The sequence below is a fragment of the Accipiter gentilis genome, chromosome 5 (genome assembly GCF_929443795.1).
Source record: "Accipiter gentilis chromosome 5, bAccGen1.1, whole genome shotgun sequence".
Lineage (NCBI taxonomy): Eukaryota > Metazoa > Chordata > Aves > Accipitriformes > Accipitridae > Astur > Astur gentilis.
In genome coordinates, this window is record NC_064884.1 from 10,950,305 (window position 1) to 10,975,914 (window position 25,610).

General features: G+C 39.8%; 1 protein-coding gene across 5 annotated transcripts; it reads right to left on the bottom strand.

Annotated features, from left to right (window-relative positions):
• Window positions 1–1,009: 1,009 nt before the first annotated feature.
• PPP4R3B (protein phosphatase 4 regulatory subunit 3B) lies at window positions 1,010–24,864 on the bottom strand. Of its 5 annotated transcripts, none has more exons than XM_049799626.1 (16): window positions 24,341–24,864; window positions 23,115–23,170; window positions 16,740–16,838; window positions 15,936–16,556; window positions 12,408–12,485; window positions 11,484–11,600; window positions 10,388–10,504; window positions 9,842–9,973; window positions 8,856–8,958; window positions 7,690–7,731; window positions 6,849–7,007; window positions 5,971–6,140; window positions 4,668–4,807; window positions 4,009–4,172; window positions 3,344–3,546; window positions 1,010–2,724 (listed from the first exon to the last, which is right to left on the bottom strand). In XM_049799626.1, exons 1-16 carry the CDS (start codon window positions 24,480–24,482, stop codon window positions 2,629–2,631), a joined length of 2,439 nt encoding a protein of 812 aa, XP_049655583.1. In that variant the 5' UTR covers window positions 24,483–24,864; the 3' UTR covers window positions 1,010–2,628. The 5 variants fall into 5 exon arrangements, with proteins under 5 accessions (XP_049655583.1, XP_049655585.1, XP_049655584.1 ...); XM_049799628.1 differs by having other exon boundaries at window positions 3,344–3,468; window positions 4,009–4,193; XM_049799627.1 differs by having other exon boundaries at window positions 4,009–4,193; window positions 24,360–24,862.
• Between the last annotated feature and the right edge of the window lie 746 nt (window positions 24,865–25,610).

Here is a 25,610-nt window from a genome sequence, read left to right on the forward strand (position 1 = left end):
TTATTAAAATAGTATTTATAACTGATACATGTTGGCAGATGTTCTTTTCTTTTCCAAAAAGAGCGGTCGTGGAAGGACCCCAGGCACGGGAACGCAGCTGCCCCCAGGCAGAACCCAGGCAGCACCGACCAGGTCAGACTGGGAAACAGCGTCTGTGGGGGTGACAGCCCCAGACAAAAGCCAGTTAAAAAGAGTGCTGCATGTCACCTTCTACAGGGATTGTAATTTTTTTTTTTTTTTTTAACGGGACATCTAATGCCACTTTATGCAGTCTTTCTGTAGGAACTATAAAAATTCATGACATTCTTGTTTTTGCTGTAAAAAAAACCTCAGGTTGGTCTGAAAGTATTTTTAAAGCTCCTTACAGTACTTCAGGGAAGAGCTGGGGTGGTGGGGAACAGAGCAGGAACTAACACACTTCTGTCGGAGCCCCCCAGAGAACTTGTTCTGGGTAGCTGTTAAAGAGAATTGGGACAACTCGGGTCCGCAGACCAGGTGACGCAATTTTTCAGCCTCAGGTGAGTAAAGGCACATACCACATAACTGCTGCACACGTAGCGTGTAGACCGCTGGAGGAAGTTAGTCATCGTTACGGATGGAGAGAAAAGACTCATCAGGAAGAGAACCAGATGATCGTGAGCAGGAGAGCGAGCGCACGACGATGACACTGGAGCTACGCTTTACCAGCAAACACTTCCTCAGATCCTCTGCGTTTGGAGCTGACAGGGCGTTTCATCACACAGGTGAAAACTGAGGAGTCCCATTCTTGGTCGCCTGGAGCCTGCAGAGGGCAACACCACTGTCCCCAGGTCCTATCATCCATCAGAATGCTTGGGTCTAGCTTAATGCGTCGGGAAGAACTCACACATTCCCTCTGGGATTTCATCTAGTGGTATAGAGTTACTTTATAAAACTGCATGGATAGCTATCTTAAAAAATATTCTAAAATGGCCACATTTAAAATTCTGAGTTAACTTACCATGTACAACAAACCAAACAAAAGCAATAATTATGGAATTACAGGGTCACATTTTAATTCCTGAATTTTACAGTTCAGCATTAATATCACCACATGTATACAAATGGTGTAAAACAAGTACAGTGGTATTTTTAATACAAAATAAACTTCTGTTTTATGGAAAAAACTATACTTCATATCTACACAGACAGCCCATCTTTTTCCAAACGATAGCTAAAATTAAAATTAACTACAAAAATCTCCAAAACAGAGAAACTGCTTCAGTTTAAACTATTCCAGGAGAAATGGACCCATAACACATATTACAAGAGTGATCTATGTGGTGGATTGCAGCTGGTTTCGTATTTTAACATTTCTGACACATCAATTTCCTCTCACTTCATCATGATCTCAGATCACATATGGGCAAACTAACATTAAAATATTTACAGTTCACTTGCTGCTCTTGCAAATAAAACCTGGACTGTTTGCCTCTTATCACCATCAACTCATCTATTTTTGTCGCAGTTTGCTTACCTACATGGAATGTGCTTTTATTTGTTAAAAAAGCAGCTTTTCGTATTACACCCAGGTTCAGGTGCTGCTTGTCGATTCTGCCTCAAAGACCAGTGTTCTGTTAGTAATAATTCCATCTTGGTCCAAAATGACTTTGGTGTTAAAACGCCGCTAAATTCATCACTATGAAAAACCTGTTAGTGTTTCTTATTACCACCTCAATTACGCAAATTAAACTCGCAAACAGGAAAATGGCTTGCTGCTCCGAGAAGAGACAGCTCGTTTAACAACACAGAAAGTGATTCAAATTCGGTATCTTCCACAACGTGAAGCTGACAGCTACTCGGGTGTGCCGTGTACAGCACCACTTTGACACAAGCAGCTCCTGGAGCTATTTTGGAAGCGATCGTTCCTTGGCATAGATATGACTGGATGTCTAATCAAAAAAAACAAGCAAACCCATCCATTTTGCATCCAGCTTCCATTTTCTCTTGAAAAATACAAATTAAAACTTACTTTTAACTGTTTTAAACAACTCAACATGCACTATAACTGCAGTGTCCCTCCCTCCAACCATGAGAAATGCGATTTAATTGGTAAGAAATGGTCCCAAAATCTGGATTGTTCTTAGGCAAACAGTTAGTTTTCCCTTAAAATTTTTTTTAAAAGAGGCATTGCTAAAAGAACACAACTGACAGCACCATTACAAAATTAAGATTACTGGGTTCAAAATTTAAGCTTGATTTTTTTCTACTTCTGTTAAACGCTGGGGAAACCCTGCAATATTTTTAAAAAAGTGTTTACCATACCTTTCCCTCCCCCTGCCCTCCCGACACCTGAGACTTTCCTTGCTGAGAAGCCATCATCCAGGTTCTGTGAATACTAACCCTTTTTTTTTTTTTAATTTTTCATTTTTTTGACAGCCTGAATGGCAGACTCCTTACTTACTAGAAAGATATTCAGTTCCTTGGAAGCTTTGTGTTTACAGAACTAACCCTTTCTAGCTGATAACTGAGTTTCTTTTGCTACTCCTTGTATTATCTTATATACTCATGGGAGAAAGCTTTCTGAATCAGATCCTTTTTAGCTCTTAAAACAGTTGCAGCATTTGAAACCCCATAATAAAAGTTTTTATTCCAAAGTTTTGGTTTCATTTATGAACCCAGACGAGGTCTTTTCCTTGGAGATGTCTCCTCCTCTTCATCATCATCTTCATCATCAGGATAATCCACTAGGCCAACTAGACTTCCCTGCCAATTTAAAAAAAAAGAAGAAAAAAAAAAGAAAAAAAAAAGAAAATCTCACATTGAAAAAAATACCCAGCAACATGCAATTTTAGTATATAACCCCCAGCCAACCTGCCCGGGACATGCAAGCCTGCCACAGAAGGTTTCTTGGTGATGGTTTTTTCATTCTAAGACCCCATGTCTTGAGACATGGTTGCTCCTCTGGATCTGGCCTCGGAATTCTTACTTACTGTATTTCATCCGCTTAAAAACACTTACTAATTCCCTGATGGCAGGAGGGCACTAACATTAATCCAGAGAAAAACGCAATCTCCTATGTGTATCACACACACACAGAGCAGCAACTGGACAGTTAGAGCTGAGGAGTGGGAGCCGCTAAATGAGGCAGAAGATGCAAGATTAAACTCTGCCCACCAGATCACCAACAGACTCCAGTCCACCTAATACTTCCTTAAACCTTCCCCAAAAGTAGTAAGGGTTTAACTAGGCAGGCCTTTGGATGAATTTACATGTCAATAAGATACCCTGCCTGGAGACCTTATGACATTACAACCAGTAAAGTCTCACGATACTGCTCTGCTGTCCTAAGCGAGAACAGCAGCTTTTGTACAAGTTCTCCCACCTTCGTGGCTGTCACCGCTGTGGTCAGGGTTGCGTTCTTTGAAGAGGAGCCATTGGAGCTCGCTGGCGACGTCTGAGCTGCCACGGATTTACTGTTTGTGCCGTTTGCACCATTGGCTGCGCTGGCTGAGTGGGAAAAAGTGAATTTGAATCCCCCAGCTGAAGTCCTTTTTGGAAGATTCTCTTTGTCTTCACTCTCCTTAGCTGAGGGACAAACATTTGCATACTTAGGTATCAGCTGTACACCATGGAGTACAATCCACATCACAGCATAATCACAGGGCAAAAGCCGCCTTTTTTTATCTTTTTAATTCAGTTTAAATCAAGGGCTCACCTACTGACCTCATCCAAAGCACGCGAGCATTCAAACCGAGCATGGCACAGATGCTGTGGATGAGGGGACATTGCTCACTCAGCACGCACGAGCGCATGTGAAGTTTTGCTTTTGAATGTCATTTAAACAAGATGCACACTTGGAGCAATTTAACTCATTATTTTAATCCTAAACTAGCTTGCAAAGACATGTTAAGAATTCATTACTTAATTACACAGAATACGCTTACTCCGGCTTATACAGAGCACAAGCAGCTGGTTTGTTTACATTATACTCCACGTTATGTGGCACAGAGCACTTCCAGTGCTGACAAAGTGAAACGGAGTAAATACCTTTTTTAGTTTCCATAAATTTTTCATAGCTATCTGGAAAATCATCATCCTGTTTTGATTTCTCAACTGGAGGTACAACAGCTTCACCTTCTTCCTCTTCATCTTCATTGAACCACATTTCTTCATCCTCCTCTAAGGCTCTTGCATCTCTGCGAAATCTATTGCTACGCAATATAGATGGAACACTGTAAGAGACACATGACAAGTGATTCAAGTTTTGCTTGCTGTTTCAGACTCCGCCAGGATCAGAAATGGCTTCTGATGCTTTAGAGTGAATTCAGTGTGTTTGAGAAGACAGTCCAGCTCTGTCCCCCACTCTACTGTCAACATAAGCTTCACCAGAATACCAGCTGACAAAAAGGCAGACCGAACCCTAACTCTGAGTGACAGAAGATTCTGCCCTTCATAAGCTGAGAGTTTTCTGAATGTAACATTTAATATACTGACAAATATGAACTGTACTACAGCAGGCCACAAGGAAAGTCAGATGGGGGTTTGCTCTAATTGAAGAAGTTTTCATCAAGAATGAGAAACAACCCCAATCCCAGCCTTCTGCTTTTTCTGCCCTCCAGGAAAGAAAAAAAATCAACCAGCAGTAAGAAGCGACTACCTAATGGCATTCCATGAAAGTCCCAGAATACATTGCAACTGGGTCGTACCTGTTCAGCTTCTGGTTTTGTCGGTCTTTTTCTTGCTCGTATTTTGTCTTCAGTCCCTTGAATGTCTGAACATATTCGATAGATTCAAGTGCATTATAAAAGTTTTCAACTATATGTGCAATAAGGGACTTAATATCTTCCTGCATGAGAACAAACCAGTATTTCAGTCTCAAATACTAACACGCAGAAGTTCAGAAAGCTTTAGTGTTTTAAAAGTAACTGATTCATTGTCCAGAGTCAAAACATTATTGTAAGGAACAGATGTGAAGTCATCAGATTCCTCTTTAATAAAAAAGCTGAAATCTAGAAATAATTATTAAATTTCCCATATAAATGGACAATATACTCAGTATCATCCCAATTCTACTCGTGATAGTTTGATTAAACCATGATGCTTGCTATGTAGGATTAAGCCTTCTTGAGAAGAACAGGAGTCCAGCTGTGCCCTGCTCTCCCCACACTTTTTAGCGCGCTCCCTCACCCTCAGTAACTACAGCAGCACACACAGGATGAGGCACCTTTTTGTCAGTCACCACCTAACAAATCTCAGCGTGTCAGGCAAATCTTAATGTTTGCACCATGCTGGCAAAAGTCACCTGGAGACACAAGGCATTTTCTTCTTGCTGGAAAAGACAGCAGCTACAATATCCTACGGCTAAAAACTGCCCTTCATTTTCCCAGACCACAAAGATTCCCTGAGAAGACTCCCACAAATCGAGGCATTTGCAGCGAGTAGCTCAGGAGCTGTTGCAAGTCCTTGTTTTCTACCCCAGCAGTACAACCAACTGGGCACTCCTGCTTGTCCTGTCTGTCCTGTCCAGATATATGTTGTTCCCACAAATGCTGCCAGTGGAAAAGCTACCAATTCAAAGCTGACTCTGGCTAAGAAAGCATGTGTCTAGGGTTTTAAAGGACAATGATCATTCAAATTTATAGTCAAATTAGTCTCATTTAGAACCAATAATACCCAGATTTACTCAGATGCAACACATTTCACTTAGTCCCTCACTTCAAAGTTTGGTCCAGAAACAACACATCCAACCACTTCGAAGAACTGAATCTGCAGGATACTTTTACACAGACTTCTATGTAAATAGGGCGGACACAAACTCTGTGATAGGACAATCAAGTAGAACAAGCACAAAGCAGCTTACCGGCTCCTTTCTATTTGGGTACTTACCTATGGGATTTTTAGTTTGTGATTTTAAGTAGTAACACCCTATTGCAAGGGAAAGATTTGGATTTTGTATTTCTACCCGAGATGCCACATACACGCGAGAGCTGAAGAAGCTGCTTAACTTACCACTCTTATGAATTCAAACAGCTCAATCACAGCAGAGTTGAGCAGATTGTACCTAGTTCCATTATCCAACAGAGCATTTATAACTGGTTCAAACAGGTTTCCCTTGGTGATATAGCGGTTATAAAATTCATCTTTTAGGCCAATTATCCTCCTCATAAAGCGAAGAGCACCTATATCAAGAAAAAAAAAAATCAAGAATTTAATAACTACATGCCAGGGCTCCAATCTGCTTCTGTTGGAAAGAACCAAAAAAACTGACCTGACGTTACTAAGAAGATGCACCCCCAAACCAAGAGCATTAAAAAACACTTTCTGAAAGTTCAGAAGAAACATTTGCTGACAGGTAACCTTTCTTTCATTTTTTACTATCCTCGGTATTTGAATATGATCAGTGTCCATGAATTTATTTTTGAAATACAGCAGCAATAAACTTCAGCACAGGCTAAGTTGAATTATTAGCTCATTCCCATGCTTTTCTGTGGGCGCGTCCCAGAATTAGCCCCTGTTCTTTAAATACCAAGGTTCACAAAATTTCATTCACTCTCCACAAGGAGCACTAGATTTATGATGTTATTACGAAATGACAGTATTTCCATTTAAATAAGACAGCTGATCACAAATGATCCTTACTGTCATAAAGACCTGAAAGGATCACTGTGGACTTCAAAATATACAACAGTTCTCCTTCCACCATAAACTGCATTGGTCTACATTAACAGATACCTGCTACCTTTTTTTCGAAATTACTTAACAGCTAGTCAGTAATAAATCAGAAATTAACAGGAATTTTGAATTTAAGTACACACTTTTACTCATACACATTCCACACAGTACACAGAAAGCCTTGAAGGAGGGTATCACAACAGCTCCATACTCACACAAGGCCAGAAACGTGTGTTTGGAATTCATCAAGACCAGGACTCTTCTTAGCAAATCTTTGTTCATAATGTAATTCTTGATGTGATATGTGTGGTGTTCCACACAAAAAGTAAGCAGCTCCAAAATTAAGGCAAGTAGTTGTGCCGTTTGATAATTATCTACAAGAAAAATTAATGCCTTAAGTTATAAAAAAAAAAAAAGAAAAAAATATATATAGTGTCATGCACCAAATCATCACCAAGCTCAGTTGCTATTACAGTTCCTGAAACATTTTTAGTGGCGGACTGGATTCTTTTAGGAAGTAAGACATTATGTCAGAACAAAACAACAAATGCAAATTTGGCGCTTTTTTTTTTTTTTCCCTTCAGTCTCAAAAATCACCCTGAATTGATCTTCCAGGATCAGCGAGTTACTGGTTATGGCAATCCAGACTAATGGTTTGTAGTTAAAAGAAAAAAGCCAGTCAGACCTGTATTCATGTGAACCTAATTAGCAATGTCTTTTCATAATGGTCAAAAAAGAAGCCTGCACAGATAAAAATCCAAACTGTAAAAGCTCAGCTATGTCTTTTTAGTACAGATTCCGCTAACAATGATTTAAACTTTCAGTAGCAAGGTTAACTAGGAAGAAAAAAAAAAGTGAAACCCAGTAACTCAAGAGCGGATGAACATGTTAATTCACCTTCCTGTCATCTCAAATGAAGCAAAGCACCTACATCTATTTCAATAAAAAGTATTAAAAAAAAAAAGTATGGACTTTTTTTTTTTTTTTTTGGTAAATAAAACCACCACACACAAAATACAAGACAAGTTTCAAAACTCAAGGTCAATTAAAACTTACCAGGACAAATTGTATTACTCTTAGTGGACCCAACTACTGCATCTGATAAATAGAAAATAAAAAAAAAAACAAAACAAAAACAAAAACGAGAAAAAGGTTTTCAAAGCACTGTAAATATTTAAAAGCTGGGGATAAACAATCAATTCTACCAGCTGTTCAAACTTTTCATCAAATCAAAAATTTTTGTAAGCTATAGGGAAATAAACATACAGCAAGAATGCATGCCAGCTGAGATTTCTGTATTCAATTTACATTACAAAGTTTCAGATTCAACTAGGTGAAAATATGTAATCTGATACTTCAGAATATTATTCCTACTTAGACTAAAAGAAAGTGCCTATTCTAAATTTTTCGAATAATATTATAAAACGAGTACTATAGATGCAAGTTTTGTTTTCACATAAAATGCATAAAAGATGTATTTTTTGACTTAACACTTAAGATGAGAAGATGGGTAAGATGAAAGAAATGTTTTTACCAAATATGTATTGGTGTGATTTAATTTAATCTCTTGAATGAGCATTCAGAAAAAAGTCTGACTCAAGAGGTTGTAATGATGTTAAATTTCTGTTTGTAAAGCACTAGAGCCAAACCAATGAGTATTATTTGCGTGCGCCAAACGGAGATTTCCAATTCTTTTACTGTCACCAGGAAAAAATAAAAAAGGAACTAGATAAAGGAGTTCCAAGTTGCATTTCTTTGAAGAGATTTCTTTCAGCACTTCTATACTACAGCCAAGTAAAAACTAGGCTTTGGAGTTAATCACTTGAGCACACCTGATGCTTGGAATAATGTAATCACTGATGAATGTCACAGCATTTTTGTAAACTTTTAGAAAAAAGTACCTATGAACTAAAGATACTCTCTGCTTTACAGCAAATATTCTTTAAAATTATACTAGTAAAACTAGTAACAACAATACACATCAGGGAGATACCTATTTTACAAAGCACAATATAAAGATAGGTTCTCATTCAAAGCTGCAAGAAAGGGCTATTAAAACTGCTGCCCACAGAACCGCTATCACTGGGGGAACAACAATTTTCAGCAACTGTCTTCCCTGCTTGCATCACAGGCGTATCACTGTTACCAGGATTGTAAGTCACTTGAAAACATTACAAGACTTAAAGGGGGAAAAAAACCCAAACCAAACAAAACCACATTACCTTTTTCACATTTATCTTCTGATGTATTAGCCAGAAGCGGTGCAGTAAGAACATGCATACAATGGTTGTAGAAGAAATTGAGAAATTCGCTTTTTTCTGTTTTCTGAAACAAATACAACTTTATTAAATACTGGCATTTGTATATAACCTTTTACATAAGAAAGAGTAGTAACATAAGAAACAGCCTACAAAGATTCTGTCACCTCCTTCAGGTCTGCCTGTATCTTTTTGGTTGGACCTACAACAATATCTTCACTCAAAGAAGATGTATTTCTTTATTTTGGGAAAAGACCTGTGAGACATCAAACCAAACTAGCTAGCAACAAAAAAATCCCCACCATGGATGCAAATATATACTGAAAATACATCAATGGCTCAAAGCGCTTGATAAAATTTGCAGAAACCATTCTTAAATGCAGTAATTTTATCCGTAACAACCTGCCAACTTTTTTACACTGAAAAAAGTATCAACTGGTCCATTTCACTACTTTCTATATAATATATGTGTTTCAATACACGAGTAAGATTAAAATGCGTTCTCTTACATGCAGTATGCATTAAATTACAAATACATTGTACTTTGGTTTGGATTCAGAACGTCAGCAGTTGAAAGAAAGGAATGATCCAAGTTTTAAAGCAAATTTCTACAAATTTCCTATTCTCACTTTGACATCTAAACACACGTACAATTTGGAATTCAAGAACATAAAGAGTGCTGTATCACTGAACATGGGACTGCTTGGTTTAATAAATACTTGCACAATGCCACACACACAAACATTTTATTATCAAAAGTTAATGGAAATTTTAGCTTATTTTTTAGCTTGTTTAAAATCAGTATCAGACCACACACAACACACACACAAAAAAAGAAAATGTCTTTTTTTTTTTTTAAATCCTCTAACAACAACAACAGTAATAGAGAATATCAGGTTTTTCATTTTGCTGAGACAGTAAAGTATCTTTACCCCTTTGTATTTTCTTACATTAGCTGTGGCCAACATATTCTCTGGGTCTATCAAAGTACGCAAAAGCCCCATTAGCTGAACAGCTCCCCCAAGTTCAGGATCAGTATCGCAGATCATCTGCTCAATGACCACATTGATGAGGAGAATATCCTGCAAAAAAGGCCCCAAACAAACAAACCACAAAATAATTAGAGACACTTTCAATAGTGGAATGATTTCCCTAGTTTCTGTATTAGATTTCCTTCTTTTTTTTTTTAAATTTAAGTGAAACAGAAAAATTCAGAGTTGCATTTAGACACTGGAGTTCCGTCAAGCACAACCCTCCTCACATAAAATCATGTTAGGCAGACCTACAATCTTAGTACTGTAAACACATGGAACACCAACAGGAATTTTTGTATCAAATCTACTTTTTCCTATGTTACTAGAATCTACATTTTTGGGATAACCATACTCCAAATTCTGGAGAGGTTTGTTTTGCTGGTTTGTTCCCCCCCCCCCCCCCCCCCCCCCATTTGCTCTAAAACTAGTATATTCAACACACTCCAAAACACTTTTACTTACATCGTCACTTTGCTGGGCCTCTTGCATTACAAATTCTCGGACCATGGATGGACTAAATTCTACTAGATAAGAAAATATATCTGTAGCAGCAGATCTAACTTGCAGATCATCCATTCCCTAATAAAAAGAGATTAATTTATCAAAGTAAATAAAGTTTGGTATTTATTCTCAAGTAAAGCTGCAAAGAATAGGGAGTTAAAAGTTTTGAGAACATTTTATTCCAAAAGTTTCTGCAAGAGACATGGTAATACAGTTACAGAAAAAAAAAAAACCCCAAAACAGCCTTTAGAAAGAATGCAAGGCTCTCTGTGAAGTTGATAGCCCTAATTTAAGCAGAAAACTTTTATATTGTGATTTATTAATAAGTTTGCTTAAGGTATAGGATTTTTTCTGAGAACTGTACAATTTCTAAACCTAAAATATTAACGTAACAGGAAACGTTAGACCGGTCTAGCCCTGGAAAAGAATAGTAAGATTAGCATTCATTTAATCACTGAACATCTATATGACTTATGTTTTCGTAACAGTCAAGGTTATTACTCAAGAATATAAAACCCCTTGAATTCGTAGTTTCTGAGTAACAGCAGCACTGACACATGAATTGCAATGGTCAGGCAGCAACAGCTGCTTCAACCAAAGGAGTGAAAAAAATTATGTTTCCACATTACTGATTAAGATAGATTAATCTGCTTTATACCTCCGAAAAGACAGGATTACGTAATCTTTCGGATAGGAACAAGTTCCAAGATTATCTAAAAATACTTCTTTGGCTCTGTTCCAACAACAACAACAACAAATCAAGCTGTCACATGAAAAAGAGGATCTTTCAGTTTTTACACTACATTGTCAAAAGGACTACATTTACTACAGACTTCTCCATCACGCAAAGTAAAAATAATAACAGCAATAAACTCGGGCTACTTCAGAAAACTGTAGGCATCTTTTGGATTCTGAACGTTACAATAAACTTCAACTTTCAACAGAGCAAAGCTGTCCAATCAAACTTACAAAGAGGTGCTTAGTAGATCTGTAAAATGGGTTAAATAGCTGTTGGGGTTTAATTTTTTTTTTAAATCAGCTTTAAGTTTTCACTTACCATTACAATTTCAAGAGCTGGAAGAATTCCCAACTTTGCCAAAGTTTTGAAAAATGCATCTCTGTTCTGAGGTTGTAACGTCTGAGAAAATGCGCAGAATTCCTTGAAAAAGTTAACCTATCATATAGGAAAAAATAATTTAAGGTGTATTTGATTCAGAAAACTCTCAGAAAGTAGGAAACTGTTACAATTTGTATCAGAGTCTGTATACTGGCTTGTATGTGCCTTCCTAGAAAATGGTATTATTCTAGTTCTCTCTCCTCCAACCTTCAACAACATCAACAAAGGAAAGCAAAAGAAAGTACATAAACAAATCAAATAGTTTAAGACATTGCAATTTACCTCAGAAAGAAATACAGTCACCTTGTAGCTATTTTATCACACCTAGTATATGAAGGGTTTATGCTCCTATCTGGCATGCCTTTTGTTTGAAAGAGCAAAGATGCCTCCCTTGCTGAAAGCAAGATTTTAATAGGCCAATTTAAGCTGATAAACATAGTCAAGGATAAATAAAGTTTTTAATACATATTAAGGGACTACTGGTAATCCTCAGTCATAGGACTTGAAAGATCTTTTTGAAAGAGTAAAATACAGGGGAAAAAAGCAGTGCTTACATGACAAATATAAGTGATACGGTATGTTGAAGAGTACTTGGAAGAAAGTATACCTTTAAGACTAGGAAGTCAACTTAGTGCTAGTACTTTCTCAACAATAAAATAATTATTTAGAACAAATAAATCACAGCTCACCTTGCAAGAAGTATTTTTATAGTGAGTACATAAATGAAGACTAAGCTACACTGGAAATGATTCTAGAGTTACAGAAATACCTCAATGACTGCAGAACTAGCAGAACAGTTTCAGTATTTCTACTTAATCTCTGTAGTTTAAAGCATTCAAAGAACCACCAAGACCACTGGCTTACCAATTCACATCGTTTGTCATCATCTGTAGCTTCATCTGTTAATTGTGCAAAAACTTCAGACAAAAATTTCTCATCTTCCTGTGTAACACATAAGAAGAATACAACTTACACAATGCCCCTTAAAAGTTAAAACATCAATCTTTATTGGATCCCACACTGTAGAAAGTCAAACTTAATTTAAGCTTAACTACGATGCTAAATTACAAATAAACAAATACATTAGAAGATTCGGTACATAAGGGGGTTTTTTTTCTATTTTTTCTCCACACCTCCATTATTTTATCACAAAAAAGGGAAATGCAGGGGTACACATTCAGGAGGATCACTTCCAGTGTATTGTTTCAGTACTCATTCTGCGCAGCGGAAGCAGGTCCAGGAGACCAGAACCATGTGAAAGCTGAGCATAGGCAATGTTTACTAGAACTGCCTTCTGAATGACTAGTCTCTAGGGAAAGTGTCACTTCCTTTCCTTCTCTGCCATGCTACCCCTGTGGTTTACAGCTCTGCCCCACCCCACATACTCACTGTACGATTTGCCACCCACCCCCATGCATCAAAATTCCAGAAAATGAGCGTCTTTGTTCCAGGCTCCCTCCCTGCACTGTGCCTGTAACCTCCCAGGAAGGCAACCTGGACACTTCTACATCAGAAGTTGCCAATCAAGATACAGTTTTCACCATGCTGCATCTATGCCATTCACACTACACTGTTCATGTCACACACATATCAGTTACGCTATTTTGGATCTGCAACATCACCAACATTTTTTCAGTCCACCTATGCAAGGATGACTAGATTAACACATTATGAGTTTGCCACAGCCATGTCCCCATTAACCTTGCTCTCAAAATAAGCCCCCCCGCCCCCCACCTTGCATTAAGCTCAGCTTTTCCAATCTGGAAAACTTTTTTGAGTATTATTTGCTTTTCATATTCAGATCCTCTACTACCAAGAGATACTTATTTTCAAGTACATATAGGACAATATTTCTACTCCTTGTTAAGCTTTTCAGTCACACTGTTGCTTAATACTCAAGAGATACAAGAAAACCAGGGTGAACATCATCATCTCTGAACTGTTTGGGACTGTTTGGGCACTTTCTGCCCTCTTGTGCATCGATTTCTCTGGACTCCTTCCCATGGAAAATAGTGTTGGCATTCTCTCAAATCAAATGTCTCTGTTACCTTTTAAATACAATATAAATTTTAAAGCAAATAGTAACGTTATGCTACAGCATTACAAAATTATGTGTCATTGTACTGATTCAACTCTACGAACTTTACTCATGCATTGAACAAACATGAACACAATAGCAGCATTCCAATAAACATTATACTGCATAATGTAGCGGGTGCTTACTTCTCCGTTATTCCTGTGTGCTGTTGCTAAAAACTGCGTGCTTTATTAGCTAACAAAATACAGAATTTTTACAGTTACAGGAATGCCAGCCGAAGGCTCCCAATTTTTTTTCCTGAAAATTTTAAGACGTGGGGAAAGAAGTGCTTTACAAACAAATGATACCTGGAATCAACATCAGAGAGAGTGCAAAACACACAGACTTAGTTTATTCTAAGCTTTGCTGGCTTTAACAGCTTGATTAAGCCTGTTAAAAAAAACCCAACCGTACCACAATCAACAACAAATAGGCTAGAAAATCCTCACTACAGAACACCTGGCAACAGAAAGATCTCTTGCTTGTATAAGGCTGCCGCAGTGTAGTCCTGATGTCCTAAAGCGCAAGATGGATCTAGGTTTGCTTTGCATGCTCGCTCAGTTTCCCACGTGGCTGCCCTTCATCGATAGCAGTGCTGGGATCTACTGCTTCGTGGCACGTAGAAAGGAGCTTTACTGCTGTAGCAAACACAATCTGTTACTCCTATAAACTGCATTCTCCTAGGGAGCTTTGCTGATGTATTTAGGGTAACAAGACTCCTAATGTGTTCACCAAACCCAAAGGAGCTTTAGAGTTCTTGTGCCACAAGAAGCAGCTGATTTACACCAGGGGACTGCGACAACAGTCCTGAACCTGAGGTCCATACTACCATGTAATTTTCCTCAGGCGTGCTATCAATAACATCTCTTCTGTGTGTGCTGCCTCTTAGTTTGTACTTCTCAAGGCAGTTCAAATGATGAAAGTATCAACATTATTTGTAAATCATCATGCACGCCTCAATTACAGTCTTTAAAACAGTGAGGCAAACCTATGTGACATATACTCTCTCTACTATGGCAAAGACAGCAGTGACAGAGTAGCAAAGAACTGTCAGAGGATTTCAGAGGATTTTTTCAAAGACTACTAGAGTAACAGGAAATAATAGTTTTCTGTTAAGACATAATTAAATATTCAGTACAGTAAAGCCTAAGTGAAAAATAAAGAACTTTCGAGTTAAAAAATCTCTAAATGGAAACAGGACTGTAGCCTCAGGAGAATAATACTGAATTTATTTTTGGTTTTAGAGAAGTAATATATGAAAAAGAATACAAAGGGAAATCCTTTAACACAAAGTCATTTATTTTGCAAGTGGAATCTACTTTTTAGTTTCTTTCTGCTATTCAACTAGAAAGAAGGAAGTAGAAAGAAGCCCAAAAGCTTATTCATGCAATTATCTACAATTCTTTAGTTTTGATTTTTTTCCAGTCCTCTACTACATTCTTTAGAAATATTCCTTATAGTAATGTTATTTCTCCAGTGCCTCTCTTTTTCCACAATTTTAACTACCCTCCTCTTCTCCACTCCATCTTCCTATTGCACAGAGACTATCCACACTCAAAACCAACAGGTTTGTGATGTTCTATTCTACACAAACGTACCATTTTTCTAAGGACATGGATCAGAAATGGAATAAAACCACTTTGGTACCCATTAGCTTGCACAACAAAATATGAACTGAAAATACACGAAGTGTCATGAAGTTCACACACAGCTCTTTACCATGGCTCCTTCCATGGTCCAGCTTGGTTGTCACAACCAACTACTTTTAAGCCTGCTTCTGACTACAAAGTATGCAGTAAGTTTTTTCATATAGTAACACATTGGTTATTTATCATTACTTTTGCATATCAGTATGAAGAAAAAACCCAAATTACATTATACTACAACACAAACATCTGAAATCAGTACCATAAAGCAACAGTAGTATAACAGGAATGGTTCTGAACACGTTTTTTTGAATCAGATTCAGAACTTGCTATAAAAACATCACACGTCCCTCATATAGAATACAAAAAGTTTCTTGTTCCCTAAATACCTATACAAAAACAGCTCAAAATGTGTATGTTGCTTGTGAATCAAGAAGAATATTTTACTGTTTACAACCCATTAAAAACATTAATATACTCACCTGAAATCTACCTTTTTTAAAGTACAAAATAAAAGGTAACAGAAATGAGGGGAAACATTCAAAACATTATGCAAATGAAAGCCTGTATGATTAACTTACACAGTGTTAAAGATCTGTAATCAATTTCAAATCTACAGCTAGAGGTATCTATACATAATCCATCTAAACCATATTAAAAACCACTTACCTGCAACATACTGACAATCTCAACTTTGTTGAAGAAAATAAAGGAAGTGAGGGTAGAAAGAAAATTCTCTTCAAAAACAGATGGTGTCGGCAAGATGATGTCCTGAATATACTGTACCCTGTAAGTCTGGTGGATTTTTTGCCTGAGTTCAGAGTCTGTTATAGGAATAACCTCCTTAAATTTTGCTGTTTTGGTCAAGAACTCCCTGTGCCGTTTTGGCTGAGCCAAAGAAGGATCATATTCAAGGCATCCAACAACATCCATAATACACTCATCAGAAAACATCACCTCAAACAGAGTTGCTTTGTTGAGGAACAAAATTCCTCTAATAATTTCATACAAATGATGTAAGCCTTCGGTGTTCTCTAAATTCTCGCAGACTTGGAAAAGCTGTAACAGTTTTTTAATATAGCCTTCATTCTCCAAGGCCAGTGCTAGCTTTTCTCTACGGATGGGTGAGGAGAGAACAGAGGTAACTAGGTCAGCAATCTCTTCAAGTTTGTTGAGTTCACAAGTAGGAAGGTCGATCAAAGGACTAGTTTCAGGCATTTCTTCTATGTGTTCCTCTTCTGACTCAATAAGGTCCTGTGTGACTTCCACTGAAGGATCCTTACCTTGAACCTAAGAAGAAAGCACACACAATTACTGTCTTATCTCAAAACATATATAAAAATAATCAAGTCAATAACTGAAATAACATGTGCTTATTTTACAAGTAGGTTTAAAAATTACAGCACAAATACATGGAGTCACAGAAGAAATTAAAACATTTGGAAGAAAGAGAGTATTTGAAGTTAAATGTACCTGGCAGATTTTTTCCCAAATTTCATCACAGCCAGCTTTTTCTTGAAAACTCAGTGCTAAATCATAGTTTTCTGCTTCTGACCAAACAATCAGGGTGTCCTGTTCAAGACAAAAAACAAAAAAAATAATTATATCTGAAACAGGTCTATACTGTGTGTTAATCTGTATTCTGTTAAGTCGTACATCTAAAGAAGAAATAATTTTATTTAAAGTTACACTTGTCAAAAAAGAACATAAGACACTAAAACATTAAATCACCTGTTCTGCCATAGGGGACATCATCTTTCTTTATTGCTACTTTATGACCACTACCTTACATATTATATATTTAAATATACTTTTCTTCATATCTGAAACACTTATAAATGGCATTTTTCTGCAACATACTTCTGAGCCAACAATCCTGAAAGGGGAATGCACATATTGTAGGAGATTAAGAAAACCTGCAATGTAACAATTTAAGTCTTTTCATATTTGATAAAACAGAAACAAGAAACCAAGCTTACAGTGTTTCCGCCTCAGAAACGGTTTAATACAGCCTTAGCAATGTGAGAAATAATGCCCGACATTAAAATATTCTTTTCTGAATGAAAAGACATACAGCATGAATAACATAAAACTCCTCAGTTCTTACTAAAGCTACAAACATCTTGCCAACAGTTATTTTCATTTGAGCAAGTTGTTTGTTTTTCCTCTGTTAATATTGCCTCTATCAATTCAATTTGTGCACTTGCACAGTATATCTGGACGATTCGCTGGAATTTCTGAATAGACTAAAAAGGTTTTTTTAATGAGGTTTTATTAGGACACTTGCTGCTGTACTGTGAGGAATGTAAGCCTGTTATATATATAAGCCTGTTATATATAGTTCAGCATCCTACAGGAAACTCATCTTCATGTTAAAATGTTCAAAACTGAATGGTACTCTGCTAACTCTGCAGTGCATTTGATGAGCTCCAGCAAAACGGTTCAACACTCCACCAAGTTTGTTGACTTCCTGAACTGTTACCACATCTTTTTTTTTTTTTAAAAGAAAACAAACCACCAGCAAGCCCTTGCTTAATGGTCAATAAGGTAATTTACTTCCCACCTTTACAAAGGTCAATATTCACCACACAACTTATCAAGGCTTTTAAGTCTTTACCTTATGCATCACTTATTGTAAATAAATATGCAAAGTGATACCTTTAAGCCTAGCAACCAAACCCAAACAAACGACTAGCTTACAGATACCCCATACACCTTAGGAAACTTCAGGGGCAACAAGAAACAGACACTGCCATTGCTCCCTCACATCTTTACCCCAAAAGTACTTCTTGGTTTGCTTTGTACACCAAATGACAGGAAAAGATGAAGCTGATTGATTACTATCTGTAAGGTGTTCCCTCTGCTCCAAGGCCAATCAGCAACATGGTATCATACAACTATCCAGTCACCATCCTTCATGTATCCACCAAAGACAGAGGAACAAAAACATAATAAATACCAAGTGATCATTGCTATTCTTGGAACCTACTGTCAGTCAGCATTTCTTAATTGTTTTCGATCAAAATCAGGTTAGTTTAGATGGTTTAAACAGACCCTTGTTAACGCAATTATCTGGGCAGGGAGCACTAGTGAGTACTTCCCACGGCAGATGAGAAGGGACTAACATTTGGGACAGGACTGCTGACAAGCAGCTGGTGTGGGACAGCAGGTAAACTCTTCCATCAGCACAGCTATCGGAAAAACAAAAGTCTCTCTCAACACACTCAACTTACCAGCTGCTACAATTATCACTCTGGAAATGAATGAAAATCAGCATCACTGATGGCATTAATTCTTCAGTTAATTTCTACAGTAATCTTAATCTCTCAATGTCCATATATAGTTGCATGTTTTGGGGGGTTTATCTTTTTACTTTTTAAAAAAAGGCTTGGCATAACATCTTTTTCTTACAGCATCATTGTTGACAAATGCCGACCAATAGATCAGCTTCCTTCCCCCAAAACATCATCATAGGCCACACTAAACACAACAGCATTTGCACAACCTAATTTTTTTTTTTTTCTCATTTTTTACATATTCATTTGAAGAAACCAGGTTTTCCTGTTCTGGAAAGAACTAAGCTTACTGCACTATGGTTTTAATGCTGTTTATGAGAGTTGTTTATTTATACTACAGTGTCCTATATTGCACTTGCATTTTTGTCCTAGAGTCACAAATATTAATAGGTAGTCTCCCTGCTTTCAGGCTCTGATTCACGTGCACAAATGGTACAGCTTCATATAGCTGACACAGTTTTTGCTCACAGCTGTCCACCTTCGTCTCCAGCTCACAGACAGCTGAATCTCTATGTTTACAGTGTGCCATTTTAGAACAAGCAGTTGAGCTGGGCTTCAAGGAAAAAATAATAATAATTGTCAACTGTGGGCACAGAAAAGTATGATGCGCTCCCTGGCCTGGTTCTCTTTCAGAGATTAAACAAAAAATAACAATTCTTAAGTACAAATTTATAGCTATTACAGAACTCAAAATCTGAAATGTTTATCTTGAAATGTTCTGTGAAAGTACTGATGCCCTGACACTCAAAATCAATACACTTCCAGGTAAGCTGAGACTCAGAGGTGCCTCAACGAACAAAGAAGGACACATACATGACGAGGTCTTATTCATAGCCCACAACAATTCAAATAAAAGATATAGCACAGTAACTTAAATGACTGCATGCATCCATAGAGACTGCACTCAAAAATTTTGTGCAAATTCTCGAGTTACTGAATGGTACTCATTACAATCCGTACTGCCCACACAAAGCAGAAGTTATGTAAGTTTCTCCCAAAATATTTCTGAAAGACTGAAAGAGAATGTCATCAGAAAATAATTCTCCAATACCAACACAAAATCTACTCATCTGGCGTACACTTCCTGCATGACCTAAGACAACCCATGAAGACCACAGGGAGACATCTTCCAGGCCTAGCTGCTGCGAGAGACTACCACGCCCACCTGCTTAGATTAGTACCCACGACACTGCTCCATTGACAAGCAACAGCAATGTTCCTCAGTTCACCCAAACACAATATAAAGACAAACAAAAGAAGAGATTAATTCAGAACAACAATTTGAACTAAGAGAGTAGTTCAAACCCCTCTTCAGTGTCGGTACTGGTTTGCACAATGTCTGCTACTCCACCTCTCCTTGTTCCTGCACTGGCCCCTCAATCCCCCTGCGCCAGCACAAGCATGCTGTACGGTGAACCAGATGGGGGAACACATGCTGATAAATATTAATCCAGCAAAAAAAGAGGTATTTCAACTGAATCAGTTCCTACATCTAACCTGTCGAACAGTAACATGAATACTCATGCTGGCATGCAAGAGGAGTGAAGAAGCCCCCTGGCAACTGCTCAGGCTGGCTTTAACAGCACCCCTGCAAATGTGTTAAATCCTGGCCTCAAGTAACTCCAATTATGCCTCATGCAGATTGCTGTTGTCACATGAGTGATGGCAACTCTGCGTGAAAGACAGTATTTGCACACATTCTTCATCTCAGATCTCAAAACTGATAGAGCACACCTAAAGGAGAGTTAGCATCAGAAGGCAGTGTTCACAGCAAGGATTTCTGTAGCAGTCTTACATGTCTTACAGCCACGCAACTGAAAATTACTGCCCTCGTAACTGAGCCAGAAGAACAGGGCACATGAATTGATCCATCTGATTTCTCACTGAAGACACGCTCTTCTGCCAGTTTTGCCAGGGAACAGTAACCTCAAGCAGGGGGTAGAACAGCAAAGGGGTGTGGCAACAACTTTTTAAAAATGGCTCCTGCTAGAGCTTCCAGAACACATCTGACCCTGCCACTTGGCCAAGACCAGGTGTCTGGTGGAGGTATGTAACTCTCAAAGTCTATGCCCCAAAATGCAGGGGGGATCTAAAGCTCTTCAAGCTCTAATGTTCTCTGGATACATGCAACTAGAGATTCTTTTATCTTGTATGCTGAGCAGCCTGGCACCTATGCCCAACCCAAGTCCTATTTCTCTGGAGAAAGAGGTCATGATTATAATATCCCTAACACCTCAATAGAATTGAATTCCGCACAAAAGCTAGTGACCACAAACACGATTCAAGAAGGCAGATAACAAGCCTGCCCTGTTTACAGTTAGTCAATAGTTATAGTACTACTTAGCACAAACAGTATCTGGGAATCACAGACTGACCCACAGCAACTAAAAATCAGTTGGTTTTCTTTTTTCACAGAATGTTGTTCCGGAAATCACAATTTAAGGGATAACTATCCTCTAAGTCCATTCAAGTAATTTATATGAAGACAGATGTGCAGCCAGGGCATGTTTCCTTTCCATCAAGGTGCACCATCTTGCAGCTTTCCCCAAACCCAAGATGATCAGCACCTTAATGAAAATCTGCAGTTGAACTCTGGCAAGTGGAAGAGAGAGCTCTCCTCCATGCTGCCATTCACGTACAAGCATCTGCCCTGGGCAGAGCAGTACAGCCTCCAAGTCTTGAGGCTACCTATGCAACAGACTTAAACATTCAGGTAGGGACAGTAAGGAAGACCACCTCTCTTCATCTCTGGTTAACCAAAACATTTTACCTAAATCTTTCCACCGTTTTTAAAACGGGTCTGTTCCTGAGATGCCCAGGTTTAAATACTACAATCTTTTACCGATGAGACTGAAATCTCACAAACTGAGAAAAGCATGGGAATGCTACACTAAGGTCTGCTTTTTGCTACTCTGCTCAGAAGGAAGCACATAAAACTTGAGGACAAAGCTCTGTCAACTAAAAGCTGTATGATTTCAGAGGTTAGACAAACCTAGAACCTGTCTCTGGAAACCAAAAATCATTATTCCTCTTCAAAAAAAACCCCAAACCAAACTTCTTCAAAAGAGTGAACAGTGAAGCAAATGATTCCAGCCACAAGGACACACAAGCATTAGAACCAGTAATAACAGCCAACCAAAATAAACCTCAGCCTGAGTTTCTCAAAACTACAACCTACAGAGACTTGCACAAGAAAAATGACAACAAAAGCTACTTAAGTCACTTGAAATGTTGCTGCTAATTAAGTAAAGGTGGCTTTAAAATAACCAGTTGTATGAAGTTTCAGAAAACAGGTTGCAGAAGGAAGCATTTTAAAATTTTACAGCAACATAATCTGCATTCGTGTTTCATTATGTATTAGTTTCCTCTACTAAACAGGAAGCAGTTCAAGGCTCTTGACTTTCAGAGCCCTGCAGAGCTCCATGAAGACTGTCGTCCTTCCTCAGCATGGCCCGCCCAAGGAAAGCCTACGACTGTCACCCACCTGACTAAAACCACCAATATCTAACAAGTGAAAAGTACAAACCACAGAAAACAGAGCCTTCTGAAAAGCTAGGCCCAAAACTCTGACTTGCTCCTAACCTACAGTGAACCAGCCTGTGCTCAAGGGCTAACAAACTCTCCTCAAATTCTCCTAACATAACTTGTCACCAAAACAAACACAATCCTTAAAGATTTGTCTCTTCATGATTTACGAAGAAGAAAATTGCCATTTTCTAGTGCTTAAACACTTCTGGATACCATAATGATGAAGAGCAGTATAAAACACTGAACAAAAGGAACAGAGAATCTACCGTAGAACAAAGGAACAGCCAGAAAAAACCCCAGTAATAACCATGAGAACAATGTAGGCAGACACACCAAAAATTAATGCAGAAAAAGGAAAAAACAGTAAAAGCAGAAGAGATTTAGTAAGCTAATTTTTTTAGTGGATTAAGCAAAAATGACCTATTAACATAGCTCCCAACTGTTTTACTTCTTTGTTTTGCAGAAGGCTTACCCCCAGGAAAGGCAACCGTGCAATTAAGTCTCACCATGGCTAGTCACTTTACTTAGGATAGCAGAAGTTTTCAAGGCTTAAAACAAAAACTTGAACAGTAACAATGAAAGAAGTCCCACAAATTCCTTCGTGTTATTTCCAGAAAAAGACCTCAAGAAGTAAATATGCCGTAACAGAGCCGGCCAAAGTTTTGCCTTCCTAATTCGTCAATTACTTCGCACGGCCTAGGATGGGAGACAAAAGTTACACGTGTATGTTTGTAACTCTTTTTCCTATAATGACTTCAATATTTATCCAAATTGCATATATTCTCTTCAAAGCCTTAAGTCCAAAAGGTGTTTTTTTAGGAGACCCACATTTTAATTCCTAGGATGCGAAGTATTATAGCACCTACAGGCTGCTAGGCAAGTTTTTCACCTCTATGAAAAACACCATCGACAATTCAATGTCATGCTGCCTTCCTCTTTTTCTGAAAAATGCAATTACTTTGAGCACAAAACAATTCCTCTGCATCGGTAATCAGAAAAAATAAAGCCTAGCAATAATACTTGCCTGCTGTTTTTGATACGCAGTATTTGGATTTATCTTCGATTCTAACAGTAGTGAACCTGAAAAAGGTACAGAGAAATATTTACTGAGTTTAACAAAATAAACACCTCCATGCATCTTACATACAACGACCGCCTACGTGCCAGCCAACATATCCTCAACTTAATCTGCATCTTACAGAAAGTCCAGGAGAACCACCTTCTTTAAACACAATTCCCTAAAATAAGCCAGGTTAAGACACAATTCAACAGAAATATCCATATTGAAATGTATTTTTGTCTTCTAATTTAAACCAAAATTCTCTGTAGCACTGTTTTTTCTCCTAACACCTGGTGCAATGACTAGCCGTTTAGCAAACCTATTCAAATTTGCACCAGGTAACACGCTACCCAGCATAAAAATGTTTTTGCCCACAGAAGCCATGTGGGCCATTTGCTATTATTTCCTTCAACTGTCCTTCAGAAGTGAATCATCTAGATACTATAAACCCAGGGACTTTATCTTGTGTATGCAAGTAGTGTATGTATCCTGGCAACAGCTCCAGAGTAATTTATACCAGTCTTAGGTGGTTTATTTAGCACATTAGCACCTGTCGGCTGACAAAGTGGTGAGCAGGAACCCTCCCCCCTCCAAGAGAGACCCTTAAGGTGACTTTAAAGTGCAATAAAACATGAGGAACACCACACAACTCGAAGGCAATCAGCGAATTTCTAGGGGGAATAAAACCCAACCAAGCAACCAACTTTTTATAGTAGCAAAAAGGGGAGGAAAAGCGCCCTTCAAAAGCGAATAAAATTATTTTGAAAACGAACAAGATGTCGTCACACGTAACAACTTCATCTCCGGTCAGCCAAAAGAGATGCAGCCGGCCAGGGTAACTGGAAGGGGGAAAGTCTAGGGCCACGGTGGTAAACACTGCGGCGGCTTATCGGGGGAAGGAAACTTTGAACGGAACCGCGAGCTAAAGGAAAGAAAGGGGAAAGAAGATAATAACAATAAAATCCTCTGGGGTCTTCTCCGATAAGCGCGGGGAGGTAAGGCAGCAGCAGCCAAGCCCGGCGGCGGCGGCGGCGGGTGTCAGCCCTGCCGAGCGGGGCGGCGAGGGCGCCGGAGCCGGGCGGGCTGCTCGGCAAGGGCCGGTGCCGCGGGGGGGCGAGGGGAGGAGGCCCGGGCCCGGGCGGCGGCGGCGGGCGGCCTAGGCCTCCGCGCAGCCCCGGCCACGCTCTCACCGTCCGACTCGGCGCGCACCAGCAGCGACATCCCCTTCAGCCGCTCCACGTAGGTGGAGGAGACGTGCCCGGTGCCCCTGTCGTCCCATTGCCGATCCTCGTTGAGGGTGTAGACCTTCACCCGCCGACGGGTGTCCGACATGGTGCAGCCCCGGCCTCGGGCCTCCGCGCCGGCCCCGGGCCCAGGCCCGGGCCCGCTCCGCCTCCGGGGGGTGGGGGGGGGGGGGGGGGGGGGGGCGGGAGTCGGAACGAGGGCCGGGGGGGGAGGAAGCGGGGCCGCCGGGCCGCTCAGGGGCACCGCGGGGCCTTTAACGCGCCGCTTTTCATGGCTCCCCGACGGCGAGAGAGCGACGCCGCGCCCCGGCTCGGGCCCTCGCTGGCGCCGCTCCGCCGCCTCAGCAGCTACCGCAGCGCCGCCGCCATCTTGTAACCCGACTCTCGCCGCCTTTCTCTTCCTCCCAGCCCGGCCACGGGCTCCCCTCGCAGGGGCTACGGCGGCCGGCAGCTGCCGCCGCGCCGCCGACGGGACGGCGGTCGGAGCGGGGCGGGCCGGGCCGGGCCGAGGCGGGGCAGGGCAGGGCAGGGGCCGCCCCCGAGCGGCTTTCCGGCCGAGGCGGGGAGGCGGGGAGCGGGACAGCGCCTGCCGTCAGTCAGAGGCGGGTACTCGCGCGGCTGGGGCAGCGCCTGTGCCACTCCAACCCTTTACCGCAGCAGGGCACGCACCGTAACGCCCGTGCCATAAAGCGCACTTTGTTGCACGTTCCCGTGCTTTGTAGAGGCGGCTCAAAAGCTAAACGACAGTTGAAGCTGTTCTTCTCTCCGTGAGAGAAACGTGCTTCATTAGTCCTTACAAACTGTACAATTTAAGACAGACCAGTTGCCAGGCTTTGTGGAGTCTGTAAATCTTAGTCTTCCCTACCAAAAAACAGCTACACATTTCCTCCGTACTAAGAATAATAATAAAAAATTACATTTCAGTGTTCGCATGGGAATAGGGGAAAAGGACACAAAAGCCTGCAAGAAGTCAAGCTGTGTGAAACAACGGGGACTTTGGGAAGAAGGGGAAGCTTGAAAGTGTCTCTCAACAAAATCTTTCAGGCTCTGAAGGGGAAGGGCTCCCCCGGCCAGGGTGTGTCTCATTCCCAGACAAAGCAAGACTTTTCCAGCTCTTGCCTAATGGTGAAAGCAGTTACACCGGTATAGCTCTTACTTACAAGACTGGCCTTTCACTGGTGAAAGTTCAGTCTTGTTCCAGATGAAGGGAACGAAA